At 40.8% G+C, this 14,714-nt stretch overlaps 1 protein-coding gene across 2 annotated transcripts in view; it reads right to left on the bottom strand.

Annotated features, from left to right (window-relative positions):
* pug (pug C-1-tetrahydrofolate synthase, cytoplasmic) overlaps positions 1-14,714 on the bottom strand; it is a 629,281-nt gene that overhangs the window by 247,520 nt on the left and 367,047 nt on the right. For both annotated transcript variants that reach the window (XM_067140458.2, XM_067140459.2), the window contains exons 14-15: positions 14,230-14,440; positions 818-966 (exon numbers count right to left, since the gene is read on the bottom strand). In XM_067140458.2, coding sequence (XP_066996559.2) covers positions 818-966; positions 14,230-14,440 — 360 coding nt within the window. The remainder of the gene's footprint in view (positions 1-817; positions 967-14,229; positions 14,441-14,714) is intronic.

Here is a 14,714-nt window from a genome sequence, read left to right as displayed (position 1 = left end):
GAAAATCTTCCATTTATTGTTATCATGAATTCGGTTTACGTTATCAAATTAACTTCTCCCTTCATGATATGTATGGTCACACCTTGCAACTGTGCTGCTTGTTCAGTTTACTCTCGTATGCTGCCCAGTCAGAAGGTTAGCTTAGAAGCTTGCCGGTCAGTTGACGGAGGTTCTATTCCTGACTCTGCCACAAATTTAAGACTAGTTTCAGGAACTAGAGAGAGGCATACTCAATTCAAGATCAAGAAGAGGAAAGGTTTGAAATCCCATTATTGTGCGTCCTGAAAGCGTCCCTCCATGATTTTCAATCTCACTTCCAGATATCAAACATTAAAGCCACAGGCTCGTCTTTCTCAATCCAAGTCCCAAATTATTACAAGCACACAATTCACATGCTCTTACAATGTGGGTCTGTTGACCATTTCATTTGAGCCCTGCAGAAGCAGTAACAAAATCAATAATATAATCTCTTCAACAACCATAGTACTTCAAATATGTTCTTTCTTTCATTACTGGAATAACCCATTATGTTACTATTAATCTGTGTTTCTTACCTGTTTGTTCTGATCAGTCCCTGACAGACAATGTCAATTAGTTCCTAAAGGTGTGTAATTTACAATCATAAGTTCACTTGTTTCTATTTTCAATCCAGAGCAACAAGCATTTCTAATAATAATTGCCAACAAAACGTGTGCATTATTCATGAATCTACTAGCTGTGATAGAAATGAACATGTTTTGAAGTCTGGGTTTTAGTACAGCAGAAGTTGAAAGCAGCAATTTTCAGAAAATGTCTATAAAGTGTTCTAACAACCAACCTGGACATAATCTTTGTGAAGTGGTATTCCTGGTGTAACTGTTGGCCCTCCTCCATGCATTTTAAGAGCCCGAATCGAAGACACAAGCACAACTACATTTGGCATTTGTCCTGATGTCCGGCACTTAATATTGAGAAACTTTTCCATACCTAGAAACACAATGAAACGAGAGCTGAATGAAAAAACTTAAGCTACATTTCTTTAAATCTGAGATTTACCAGTAAATATACTGTAGTGCACTGAAATATTTGCAACCTTCCAAGTTTTATACTATATAGATAGATACAACATTATCATAAATTGAAAAGCTAAATTATTTTAATTAATAATAATAAATGATATACAACAAATTAATTATATTAATGCAGCAGGTTATTGGGGTCCTTTAAACTAAAATGACTACACAGAGCACGTTTTGCTACCCACTAAATATACAGTTAGCCACAAGTTCAAGTTCACTCATGTTTGAGTTTTTATCACTCAACATAGCTTCTCTACACACTGCACACCGACACACTGAATCTCTTTCTCCTCGCAGCTTCTCACAGTACAGTGTCATTCAAGAACAGTTCACAATAACAAGCCTCGGTGAACTCCATGTAGGCGTCCAACAGACTTGTTTTTGACGAATGACTCATCGTGGACTTGCGACTGTCCCACACTGCTTACTTTCACTCACGGTTGATGCACTCAAGACTGATTCAAATGAGACTAATTCTCACTCCCACAATTGCGCTCTTATATACGAGAGCTGGGGATTCTAGTATCTTCTACCCCAGGTAATTTTGGGAAGCTGGTCCGCATTCAACCAGCTTCCAGCTTCTTCTAGGAGCTCCCTCACTACAAGCCTGAATAATTCACCAGCCCTATTATTTTGCTGGCTGCTGGCTCCATCCACACTGTCACCTATGTGCCGCAACTACTTTCTCTTACTGGCATTCTTCCCAGCCGGTCTGAGTTGGCCTTCTTTGTCACAATGCTCCCTCCTTAAAGATGCTCGACCTGAGCAGCTCAACAGTCGGGCACATCACTGTCACTCAGGGAGGCTGCTCAATCCTATAGACAACACTGTTATTCTTCATGTAGGTAGAGAGACTGTAGGGACTTTCCCCATGACTGGAGCTTAAGTGACTTCCCCTTTTTCCATATGGGCCGATACAGACACACTCGGTCACCTTGCTGAATCCCACCTAGTTTAGCTACAGGTCATATCAGACCATCTAGTTGCTAGCTACTTTCAGGTGTCTTTGAGCCACTTCACTAGCTCCAATGCGCAGTGAGTTGCTAGTTGTTCTTGCTCCGGGACCGCCCGTAACATTAAGGTCACTTCATGCTGTGTTTTATCATACCTCTGCTTCTCTTTCTCTTTACTTTGAATTAAAGTCCTTTGTGCAATTTCATGATTCTCTTGTAACCTACTGGTTAAGTCTTCTACCAGATTTTGGTACTCATTGTAGGTTACGTTTGGTTTTTTCTGCAATATATCCAGTATGTTTGCTTGCCATCCGAATATTTATTCATACGGAGTGAATCCTCTGTTGGTGTGTCGCGATGTATTGTACACAAAAGTGGCGGTGGGCAAGTATTCATCCCGATCATTCTGATCTTTACATATATAATATCTCAGGTATTTGATAAGCATTCTATACACTCGCTCTATACTTCCATCAAATTCTGAACTGAAAGCTGTCCCCATCCCTAAAATTTTGCACAGTTTCTTAAAAGTTTGACTCACAAAATTACTACCCACATCAGTTAAAATAACAATTAGAATTCTGAAAATACTAATCACATTCATCACTAGCACCAACTCATTTGCCTCACACTTGCAAGGCTGCTGGTTCTGCTGCAGAATTGGCCATCTGCAATAAAAGAGCGAAATACAGAGCAGTAACAGACAACTACATCTTCGTGGTATTCGCAGTCGAAACGATGGGGACGTGGTGTCAAGAGACTAAAGGTCTGATTTCAGATATTGGCAAACAACTATCTTCAATCACTGGAGACTCCTTTTCAACAGAATTCCTGAGGCAGCAGATAAGAATTGCTATCCAATGAGGAAATGCTCCCAACATTATGGGCACATTTCCAAATAACGCTCCACTGGATGAAGTCTTTTATCGTACATCTTAGACTTTAGAGCTGCAACGCAGCATTGAAGAAAATGATAGTTGAAATATTATTTTGTAATTACATAAATGTATGTAGTTATTTTTAATTCTTATTGTTCGACTGCATCAACTGATAACTGACTTTTGAGGCACTATATATGATTTAATGATTTAAGTATGATTAACTTAGAATGGATATTTTTAGACTGCATTAATAGACCTGTTTGTTTTTAACTGTGAAGCCAAACACAAATTGAGTATAGATAACCAACAGAACCTTGTTGAAGTTCATCACATGGTATTTGTACATCATGCTGGTGATGCAATGTTTGTGAATAAACCTACCTGTGTTTCTTTCAAATTTTAATTTGTGATAACTTATCACATTTGGAACATAACTATTATAACTTTTATAAGGTCATTTGTAATATAAAGTAATGAATATCAAATGTGTTTGTTAAATTAAGATGTAAGAACATAATATTGTAAAAAGAATTTGTAGTTAGGGAATATTGCATACGTGCATCATCATATTTCGTATCTATTTCTGTTTGGGTAAGAGTCTGTGCACATGGCCTAGCAGTGGTGATTATGCAACAAGGAAAACAGGGACTGTATCGGTATAGATGGTGGAAGCTGGTTAAATGTGTTGCAACAAGTGGTTTAGAAAGATGGGGTACGGCCGAGAAATGTACGCAGAAGATGGTAATTCGTCAATGTGGATGAACGTGAAAGATCGCTATTTGCAGATCGGCAGTTCGATAACCAATTCGAAAGCTCTGAATTTGAACACGGCTGCAGTGACCAAGAGACGTTTGAAGATGTTGCAGTTGGAGTGTTGGTACCAGTTGACCTTTGGCAGATGCCATGCCACGCGCAGCAAGCTTATATGTATGTGTGCGCACGTGCAGCGAGTTTTTCATTACCATTGCGGTTGCTGTTGATAACGATTACCATTACGAAGTCTTTGTTGTATGAGTTCTTTACGGGTGCATTAGTATACCATTACAGAGTCATGATGAGTGCATTACTCGGTAATTACAAGTTCCTGGTGAGCAGTCAGTGGAAGACACTACATAGAAGTCCTTTTTTTGTTTTAACATACAGTTATAACCTGGGATAAATAGATTCTACAGTGATGATGCTATTGTACTAATGTACATTGACTTAGCAAATGTCATGGGATAGTCACCTAATAGCATGTGGGGCTCCCTCTGGCCCAGCGAACCAGATCTCATTGCCAAGAAAATCTTCAAATTTAGCTCTTAAGATTGTTTTTCACGTCTTTCTAAGATTTTAGACATGCTACTTGTTTTAAATATTTTAGAACTCATTCTTCCACAATTTTAATGTATCTTTCCTATTAAGCACATGTAATTAAGGCATGTATCCAAAGATTCTGTATTTTATGATATTCTAATAGACTAAGTTTTAAGTTTGTGAAAAGTGGTCTAATAGTTCTTAAGTCATTATTTACCATTCTTCGAGATTCAGATTTGGCTGAAGGGAGCGAAACATGTCCCACATATAACTCTTTAACTAATGAAGATATTTTAAATGTAACAACATTTTAATGTATTGAACAGGTAGATCATAATAAAACTGTTATTATAAATCTGCAGTGAGACACCGTGGAAGTGAGTCAACAAGTCCCTGGTAGTCCTCTGGACGCAGCTGACACCAAATCGTTTGCAGAGTGGCCGCCAATGCTGGTATGTTCGTGGGTGCAGGATCCATGGCATGGAGCCTGCACTACAGGACATCCCAGATATCCTCGATAGGGTTCATATCGGGGCTCCTGGGTGGCCATGGCAGTCGTTGGACCTCTGCTGCATGTTCCTGGAATCATTCCCGGGAGACGTAGGAGCGATGTGGCGGTGAATTATCATTTTGAAACACCGCAGAAACGTCTGGGCACTGGAAGGCCGAAAATGGGTGGAGATGGTCTCCGAGCAGCTCAACATACCGCATACCATTCAAAGTCTCTTCCAGAACAACTAGGGGGCCCATTCCATACCAGGAAAATGCACCCCAGACCATAACAGAGACACCAGCACCCTGGACCACACCTTCGAGGCAGGCGGGATCCATCACTTCATGTGGTCTGCGCCATACATGGTGCCTCCCATCGGCATGGTGCAGTTGAAATCGCTATTCGTCCAACCATATCACGTTACGCCATTGTTCCAGTGTCTATCCCTGGCGACTGGCGGCAAATGCGCGTCGATGTGCCCGACGTTGGGTTAACAGTGGCAACCGTGTGCGGCGCCGGCTCCCATACCCCATAGAACTATGTTCCTATGGATTGTCCACTGGGAGAGATGTGTCTAGCACAGCCTGTGTTGAAATGAGCCGTGATTTGTTGCACGGCTGTCCGTCTGTCACTATTGAGAATCCGTCTCAGATGTCGCCGGTCACGGTCATCGAGGGTGGCTGGACGGCCGGTCGTTCATCTGTTGTGGACGGTGACACCCGCATTCAACCATTCACGATTCACCCTGGACACGGTTGATCGTGTAAAGCCAAATTCCCGCACCACTTCAGAAATCACACTTCCCTTCCGTCGGGCACTGACCACCATACCCGTTCGAACGGTGTCAGCTCACGACGACGTTCCATGTTACACCTGTCACATGCACAGCCACTGCTCACAAGATCTCCTATACAACTGCCGCTGGCACGGGGGATGTGCGGTGCGCAGACAACACACCTGCGCATCAGTGCTTCGCTACCCCATGACATTTGCTCAGTCAGTGTATATAAGCTTAAGAATGGACAGTCATTATTATTATTATTATTATTATTATTATTATTATTATTATTTTCTGCTAGTAGCTTTACGTCGCACCGACACAGATAGGTCTTCTGGCGATGATGGGATAGGAAAGGCCTAGGAGTTGGAAGGAAGCGGCCATGGCCTTAATTAAGGTACAGCCCCAGCATTTGCCTGGTGTGAAAATGGGAAACCACGGAAAACCATCTTCAGGGCCGCCGACAGTGGGATTCGACAATCATCTTAACCATAGGATACCATTAATTTCAAGCATGGCCTTCAGAACGATGTACAGCTTTTCCTTCGTAAATTGTAGATGTGATCACATGATAATTGTTGGTGGTTTTTTTTTTTTTTTTTTTTTTTTTCCAGGAGTAATTTTTTTTTTTTTTTTTTTTTTTTGCTATGGGCTTTACGTCGCACCGACACAGATAGGTCTTATGGCGACGATGGGATAGGAAAAGCCTAGGAGTTGGAAGGAAGCGGCCATGGCCTTAATTAAGGTACAGCCCCAGCATTTGCCTGGTGTGAAAATGGGAAACCACGGAAAACCATTTTCAGGGCTGCCGATAGTGGGATTCGAACCTACTATCTCCCGGATGCAAGCTCACAGCCGCGCGCCTCTACGCGCACGGCCAACTCGCCCGGTGCAGGAGTAAATTCATGTAATGAAACTTGTAGTAAATCTTTTATTTGTTGAACAGGGAAAAACTGGCATGCTACCCAAATTTATTTTCAGAGTTAAAGAGTAGCAAGTTAAGTAATGAAGCAAGTTTGGAGCTTCGTCAGCCTGACGACTGTCACCTTGGGAGAAGGAGTTCATACATGCTCTACAGAGTCAATTATTCTGTAATTCTTTTGCAGGTGGCACCCAATTTCATTATTTATATTTTGTTCAATTTACCATTTATTCATCTTGTATTCCAATTTTGCCTAATAGTTATAGGCTACAGACACTGATGCAAGCTCATTTTCATTGTGAGGAATAACACACTTCAAACCATGCTTGCAGGCATCAGGTAAAAGTCTCCACTGAGTGTGGTCATAATGTGGTACTCGTAGTTTCAGTATAACCTCTGGAATTATATTGCAGTAAACCAAAGTTCCCTCATCAGAAAAGAAGGGTAGAAATTCTTCTTCACCTTGTCTGTACCAATAGTGTGTCATCCCCGGTGCCAACACCTGTGCGCTGAGCAACACACCTGCCAACAGCAGTCATACAAGTCTTGCCCACCCCAGAGCAGTTTCAACTGGCAGGCATTTCTAGCAGGTGTTTTTTCTGGATTGCAAGAAATAAATATTATAATTCTAGTGATATACAATACTAATTTAACAAAATCATTCATATAAATTATCTCATATACTAATACACTATAACTTACCTGATTTGACAGTAAAAATCCAGAAACGTATAAAGAGAAAGATGACTTACCTAGGAATGTTACAAGTTTTTAACTACACCCAACTTAGCATGTGTAATAATGAAAACATTAACATCCTTTTTTAAGTAATTGCTTTGTTAATCAAAATAATTATGAGGAATAGAGTGGTAATGAATAAAAATATTTTTACAAAATGTACATGTACTACAAACATTTTTTTTTTTTTTTCCTAGGGGATTTACGTCGCACCGACACAGATAGGTCTTATGGCGACGATGGGATAGGAAAGGCCTAGGAGTTGGAAGGAAGCGGCCGTGGCCTTAATTAAGGTACAGCCCCAGCATTTGCCTGGTGTGAAAATGGGAAACCACGGAAAACCATTTTCAGGGCTGCCGATAGTAGGATTCGAACCTACTATCTCCCGGATGCAAGCTCACAGCCGCGCGCCTCTACGCGCACGGCCAACTCGCCCGTACTACAAACATATTGCAACACATAAATTCAGGACACTGTATACAATTAAAGTTCCATTCAGGCCACACACACACACACACACACACACACACACACACACACACATTATCATTATAGACTGTTATGCCTTTCAGCGTTCAGTCTGCTAGCCTCTGAGAATTTACTAAACGTCGCCACAATCCTCGATTTGCAACTAGTGTTGTGGCCTCATTTAGTTCTATACCTCTTATCTTTAAATCGTCAGAAACCGAGTCTAACCATCGTCGTCTTGGCCTCCCTCTACTTCTCTTACCCTCCATAACAGAGTCTATTATTCTCCTACATAACCCATCCTCCTCCATTCGCCTCTCATGACCCCACCACCGAAGCCGGTTTATGCGTACAGCTTCATCCATCGAGTTCATTCCTAAATTAGCCATTATCTCCTCATTCCAAGTACCCTCCTGCCATTGTTCCCACCTGTTTGTACCAGCTATCATTCTCGCTACTTTCATGTCTGTTACTTCTAACTTATGAATAAGATATCCTGAGTCCACCCAGCTTTCGCTCCCGTAAAGCAAAGTTGGTCTGAAAACAGACTGATGTAAAGATACTTTTATACAATATGTTTTTCCTTTCTCCTTTGCAATGCTTTAATTTTTCTTTTTAGAGTAATATTATTGCAAAATATATTGGTTCAAATTATTTTTGCAAATATCTTGAGCAATGTGACCACCATATTCTCACTCCCAGAGCAGTTCATTAATTTAAAACTGAATTCCAAGCTAGGTTTGAACCAGCCCTCTTTAGTTTGGTACTTCAAGAAATGCAGTTTAATACTCATATAAAAATTTATGAACAATCAGGAGAGTAGAGGCAAGCACACTGATGACATGAGAGCAAGGAATGAGGAGTTTTCCTCTACTCACATTCTATACTAGCGAATACATTGCTTGCTTACATACATACATACATACATACATACATACATACATACATACATACATACATACATACATACATTACATACATACATACTCATTATAGACTGTTATGCCTTTCAGCTTTCAGTCTGTAAGCCTCTGTGAATTTACTAAACGTAGCCACAATCATCTATTTGCAACTAGTGCTGTGGCCTCATTTAGTATACCTCTTATCTTTAAACCGTTGGAAACTGAGTCTAACCATCTTCGTCTTGGTCTCCCTCTACTTCTCTTACCCTCCATAACAGAGTCCATTATTCTCCTACATAACCCATCCTCCTCTATTCACCTCACATGACCTCACCACCAAAGCCGGTTTATGCGTACAGCTTCATCCATCAAGTTCATTCTTAAATTAGCCATTATCTCCTAATTCCGAGCACCCTCCTGCCATTATTCCCACCTGTTTGTACCAGCAATCATTCTCGCTACTTTCATGTCTGTTACTTCTAACTTATGAATAAGATATCCTGACTCCACCCAGCTTTTGCTCCCATAAAGCAAAGTTGGTCTGAAAACAGACCGATGTAAAGATAGTTTCGTCTGGGAGCTGACTTTTTTCTTACAGAATACCGTTTATCGCAACTGCGAGCTCACTGCATTAGCTTTACTACACCTTGATTCAATCTCATTTACTATATTACCATCCTGGGAGAACACACAACCTACATACTTGGAATTATTGACCTGTTCTAGCTTTGTATCACCAACCTGACATTCAATTCTGTTGAATTTCTTACCTATTAACATCAATTTAGTATTTGAATGGCTAATTTTCATACCATACTCATTGCATCTATTTTCAAGTTAAAGATATTTGACTGCGGGCTTTTGGCACAATCTGCCATTAAGACCAAGTCGTCAGCATAGGCGAGACTGCCTACTAAATTTCCCTCCCTGCCATTTTATACCTTTTAGCAGATTATCCATGTAAACTTCGAACAGCAAAGGTGAAAGATTACAGCCTTGTCTCACCCCTGTAAGTACCCTGAAAAAAGAACTCATTCTAGCGTCAATTCTCACTGAAGCCCAGTTGTCAACATAAATGCCTTTGATTGATTTTAATAATCTACCTTTAATTCTTTAATAATCTACCTATAATTCCATAGTCCTCCAGTATGGTGAACATCTTTTCCCTCGGTACCCTGTCATATGCTTTCTGTAGATCTACGAAACATAAACACACCTGCCTATTCCTCTCGTTGCATTTTTCAATTACCTGGCGCATACTGAAAATCTGATCCTGACAGTCCCTCCGTGGTCTGAAACCACACTGGTTTTCATCCAACTTCCTCTCAACTACTGATCGCACCCTCCTTTCCAGGATGCCAGTGAATACTTTGCCTGGTATACTAATCAATGAGATACCTCGATAGTTGTTGCAATCCTCCCTGGTCCCTTGCTTATAGATAGGTGCAATTACTGCTTTTGTCCGATCTGAAGGTACCTTACCAACACTCCATGCTAATCTTACTACTCTATGAAGCCTACCTTCCCACTATACTTCACCATTTCAGGTCTAATTTCATCTATTCCTGCTGCTTTATGACAATGGAGTTTACTTACCATCCTTTCCACTTCCTCAAGTGTAATTTCACCAAAATCATTTTCCTCCACCCCACGAGCTCGGCTGTTCGCAGCACCACCAGGAAGATTTCCTTTTACGTTGAGAAGATGTTCAAAATATTCCCTCCACCTCTCCAGTGATTCCTTGGGATCTATTATGACTTCTCCTGAATTACTCAAAACACTGTTCATTTCCTTTATTACTGTCCACAAAGATTTCCCTGCTGCTTGACCTAGCCTTTCCAGGTTATTACCAAAATCTTCCCATGACTTCTTTTTGGATTCAACAACTACTTGTTTCACTCTGTTTCTTTCATCTACGTACAAATCCCTGTCTGCCTCGGCCCTTGTTTGGATCCATTTCTGCTAAGCCGCCTTTTGACGTTAACAAGCTGCTCTCACTTCATCATTCAACCAAGATATTTGCCTTTTCCCCATCTTTACTAACAGTTGTTCTTAGGCGTTCACTTGCTCTTTCTATTACAGCATCCTTGTATGCTACTCATTCTCTTTCTATATCCTGGACCTGCTTACTGTCTACTGTTCGAAACTTCCCACTAATCATATCCATGTACTTCCGTTTACTTTCCTCGTCCTGGAGATATTCTACCCTTATTCCTTTGCAGACAGATTTCACTTTCTCTACCCTAGGCATAGAGATACTTAGTTCACTACAGATCAGACAGTTGTCTGTATCATCGAAAAATCCCCGGAAAACTCGCACATTACTAACAGATTTCCTGAATTCGCAGTCGGTTAAGATATAGCCTATTATGGATCTGGTACCCCTAACCTCCCATGTGTAGCGGTGAATAGCCTTGTGCTTGAAGAATGTATTTGTAACTGCTAAACCCATACTAGCACAGAAGTCCAGCAAACGCTTCCCATTTCCATTAGCTTCCATATCTTCCCCACATTTACCAACCAACGTTTCGTATCTTTCAGTTCTATTTCCAACTCTCGCATTGCAATTGCCCATTAGCACTATTCTATCCTTGCTGTTGACCCTGATCATAATGTCACTCAATGCTTCATAAAACTTGTCAACTTCATCCTCAACTGCACCCTCACATGGTGAATACACTGAGACAATTCTCGTCCTAATTCCTCCAATTGCCAAATCTACCCACATCATTCGCTCATTTACATGCCTAACAGAAACTATGTTGTGTGCAATGGTATTCCTGATAAACAGCCCTGCCTCATACTCTGTCCTTCCCTTTCTAACACCCGTCAAGTACACTTTATAATCTCCTATCTCTTCCTCGTTATCTCCCCTTACCCGAATGTTGCTTACTCCTAGAACATCCAGATGCATGCTCTTTGCTAACTCAGCCAGGTCTACTTTCTTTCTTCCATAAGCCCCATTAATACTGAGAGCTCCTCATCGAATTCCATTTCATTCACCAAGTTGTTTCCACGGAGTCCCTCGCCTGTCAAATGGAAGTGGGACTCCGTTACTCCCATAGGTCCGAGGCTTGCTTAAAAAGTTCTGAGCTTGGTAAATTTATGAAGCAGGATGCTACCCTACTTAAACATAGTTCAAGTGAGGATCTCTCCTGTAGCAGGTTTTGGACCACCGGTGGATTGTATAATCCTAGCCGCCTGAGCACAAGGAGGGGCATGACTCAGAATACGTCCAAGATGCCCACTCCCATTCCATAGCAAATGGTATCCCGACTCTCAGGACCACTTACTAGGCCACTCAGCCGTTGCCCATGGTTCACGAACTAGGACGTGACTACAGTAAACCACACCATGAACCAAATACATTGCCTGATCAATTTTTTTTTTTTTCTATTGGCTTTACGTTGCACCGACACAGATATGTCTTATGGAGACAATGGGGCAGGAAATGGCTAGGACTTTGAAGGAAGCGGCCATGGCCTTAATTAAGGTACAGCCCCAGCATTTGCCTGATGTGAAAATGGGAAACCACAGGAAACCACGGAAAACCATCTTCAGGGCTGCCAACAGTGGGGTTCGAACCCACATAATTTTAATATAGGTTTTAGAACTACTACTACTACTACTACTACTAACCAATCCATATTCTTTAATCATAAGAAAGTTAATTATGACAAAAGTCGTTATTTGGAATCGGGAGTATACATATATTAAAAAAACTGTCGGGATAGCCTCTTTCCATTTTTCTAATAATTGTTCTTCCTTTGGAAATGAAAAAACTTGCACTTTAGGTCCTGTTGGGTAATTTCCTTTACACCCCGTCTCATAACATCTGTACGGCATTTTGTCTGTTACCAACACAAATATGAACTGTGCATCACATAAATGCACATTAAAAGAAAGTCATTAACACTCAGTTTTCAGCTTCTGTCTTCTAAAACTGTGAAACATTCATTCTCAATGTCAGCATAGTGCTGCAGAACACTAGTCATTTGCTGTTGTTATGATTAATCTTGGCATGCTCATCATGCTGTTCACGAGGAGCACACAGTCTTTCTTAATCTAGATGGTGTTGTGTCTAGACCCAAGCACCTCAGCAGATTACTTCATAAGACCAAGATCACGAATTAAGTCATTTAATGCACTTTGCTTGAAAAGTTTGGGTTCTTTCCCAGTAAATTCTGGTGAGAAATCACAGTCAAAGCGACCACTGACCATTTCTGCCTCATCTTCAGAAGAGGAGCCATCATTTAATTGTTCTGGACACTGCAGTACTGGTACATCACGGCCATGAGGAGCGGGTAGAACTGCGGATGAAATATTGCTGGGATACACAATCTTACCTTTGTTCCTGCTGTTAAAACCCTTCATACTCACCGAACAGAAGTAGTAATGAGAACTGTGGTCTGTAGGTTGTCGCCACACCATTGGTATTCCGAATGGCAGTGCAGTACGCTCACCATTCACCCGCTGTCGTAACATGCTTTACACAGGTCCTACAAACTTTACGAGTTGCTCATGGTTTTTCTTGGTCTCCCAATCTGATGCCAAAATAAGCTCAGTAGGCCTTTCTGATGAACACTGTTATATTGTGCTGCTGTTTTACACACACACATGCGCGCCACAATATATCTGAACTGTTCGTGCAGCCACGATGTGACATGTTGATATATGTTCAATATGAAGAAAAGCAACAGACAGGACACTACCTATTCTTATTAACTACGGAAGTAAAACTCAAACTGAAGCACACAAAACAATGCAACAGAATGGCACCAATCAGCAAAACCTGCTCTATTGTACAGTGTTGTCAGCTCTAAGCTGTGAGTGTGATTATGCAGGTTTGCCACGTGGCTTCAGGAGTTCGCATTAATAAATAAATTCAGAAAACTTATTATTCAGGGCAACACTTCTCCTTACAAAGTGACGTATGCATTTGTATGTGTTTAAAAGGAGAAATATCGGATTTAAAAAAAAGTCATATTGGATTTTTAAAGAAATGAGATGTGGTGTAGTAAAAATAACACAAGATCCTGTTTCAGGATGCAAAAGCATTCCTAGAAAACTATACAGATTGGTGGCAATGAAACCATCGCAGGTCGGTGTATCGATGCTGTAAGATAATATTTTTTTGTATTTATTCCTTGTCGATAAATATCTGATTCAGGAAAGGCGACTATTACTTTTGGAGCGAGGAAGTGCATTTTTAAATATCATTTTTCATATAAGAGTATTCCATTGATCAACAGAAATTACAGACTTATTAACCTGATAAACAATCAATGCTGGCATAAACTGACGGGGAATATTCAACAGTCTTGTTGTGGGAAGTGTAAGATGGTACAAAGAAAGCTGGATGAACACTGGAAAAGGGAAGGTAGGTAAAGATAAGGTTAAATACAGATGTTAAGAAATGCCTTGTTGGGGCTGAGAAGTAATGGATGTAAAAGAATAGGAACTGATAAAAGGCCCGTCGATATGAAGATAGTAGTGTACGAAGATGGGGAGAGTGTCCTTATCTTGATTGTTTTCACATTTTTCCTTCTCTCTGTTATTAGATACTTTGTTTTCCCAATTTTAACCTGTCATTGTGTAGGCCTATCCTAACTTGTCTTCCCATCCAGTTTCCTATCTTTATATAAATTATTTTATTCTTCAACTGTTAGTTCTTTTGCATTACCAACTATATGATACAAAGTTGCTCACAATACCAGTATCAAATAAAGGAAACACTTACCAATATCAGAACCAAAACCAGCTTCTGTGACAACATAACCATCTGGTCCAACTAGCTTAAGGGCTATTCTGTCCGCAATAACTGATGAACAACCATGAGCAATATTAGCAAAGGGCCCTGTATGCACCAATACGGGAGAGCCCTCAAGTGTCTGCATCAATGTAGGCTGAAGAGCATCTTTGAGAAGTATAGCCATGGCACCTGTAGCACCCTAATGTTAAGAAAAAAAATCAAATATAAAATGATGGAATAAATTAATAAAAATGAGAGATTTTTGTAATAAAAGGTACAGAACAGGGCCTCTCAAACACCCAAAATCTCACAAATGCAAAGCGAGGTGCAGAGATTCTGTGCACCGTGCATCAGCCTGACTCAGTTTGGACCAGCGTTTTGTCTCGGGGCGACTCGGCTAAGCTCGGCTAAGCTCGGCTAAGCTCGGCTCGGATGGTGAAACGCTGCAGAGGAAGGGTGAAATAGACAGAGGG

Source organism: Anabrus simplex, chromosome 2, assembly GCF_040414725.1.
Source record: "Anabrus simplex isolate iqAnaSimp1 chromosome 2, ASM4041472v1, whole genome shotgun sequence".
NCBI classification, from domain to species: Eukaryota; Metazoa; Arthropoda; class Insecta; order Orthoptera; family Tettigoniidae; genus Anabrus; species Anabrus simplex.
Note: the sequence above shows the minus strand (reverse complement) of the source record. Positions and strands in the feature narration are given on the sequence as shown.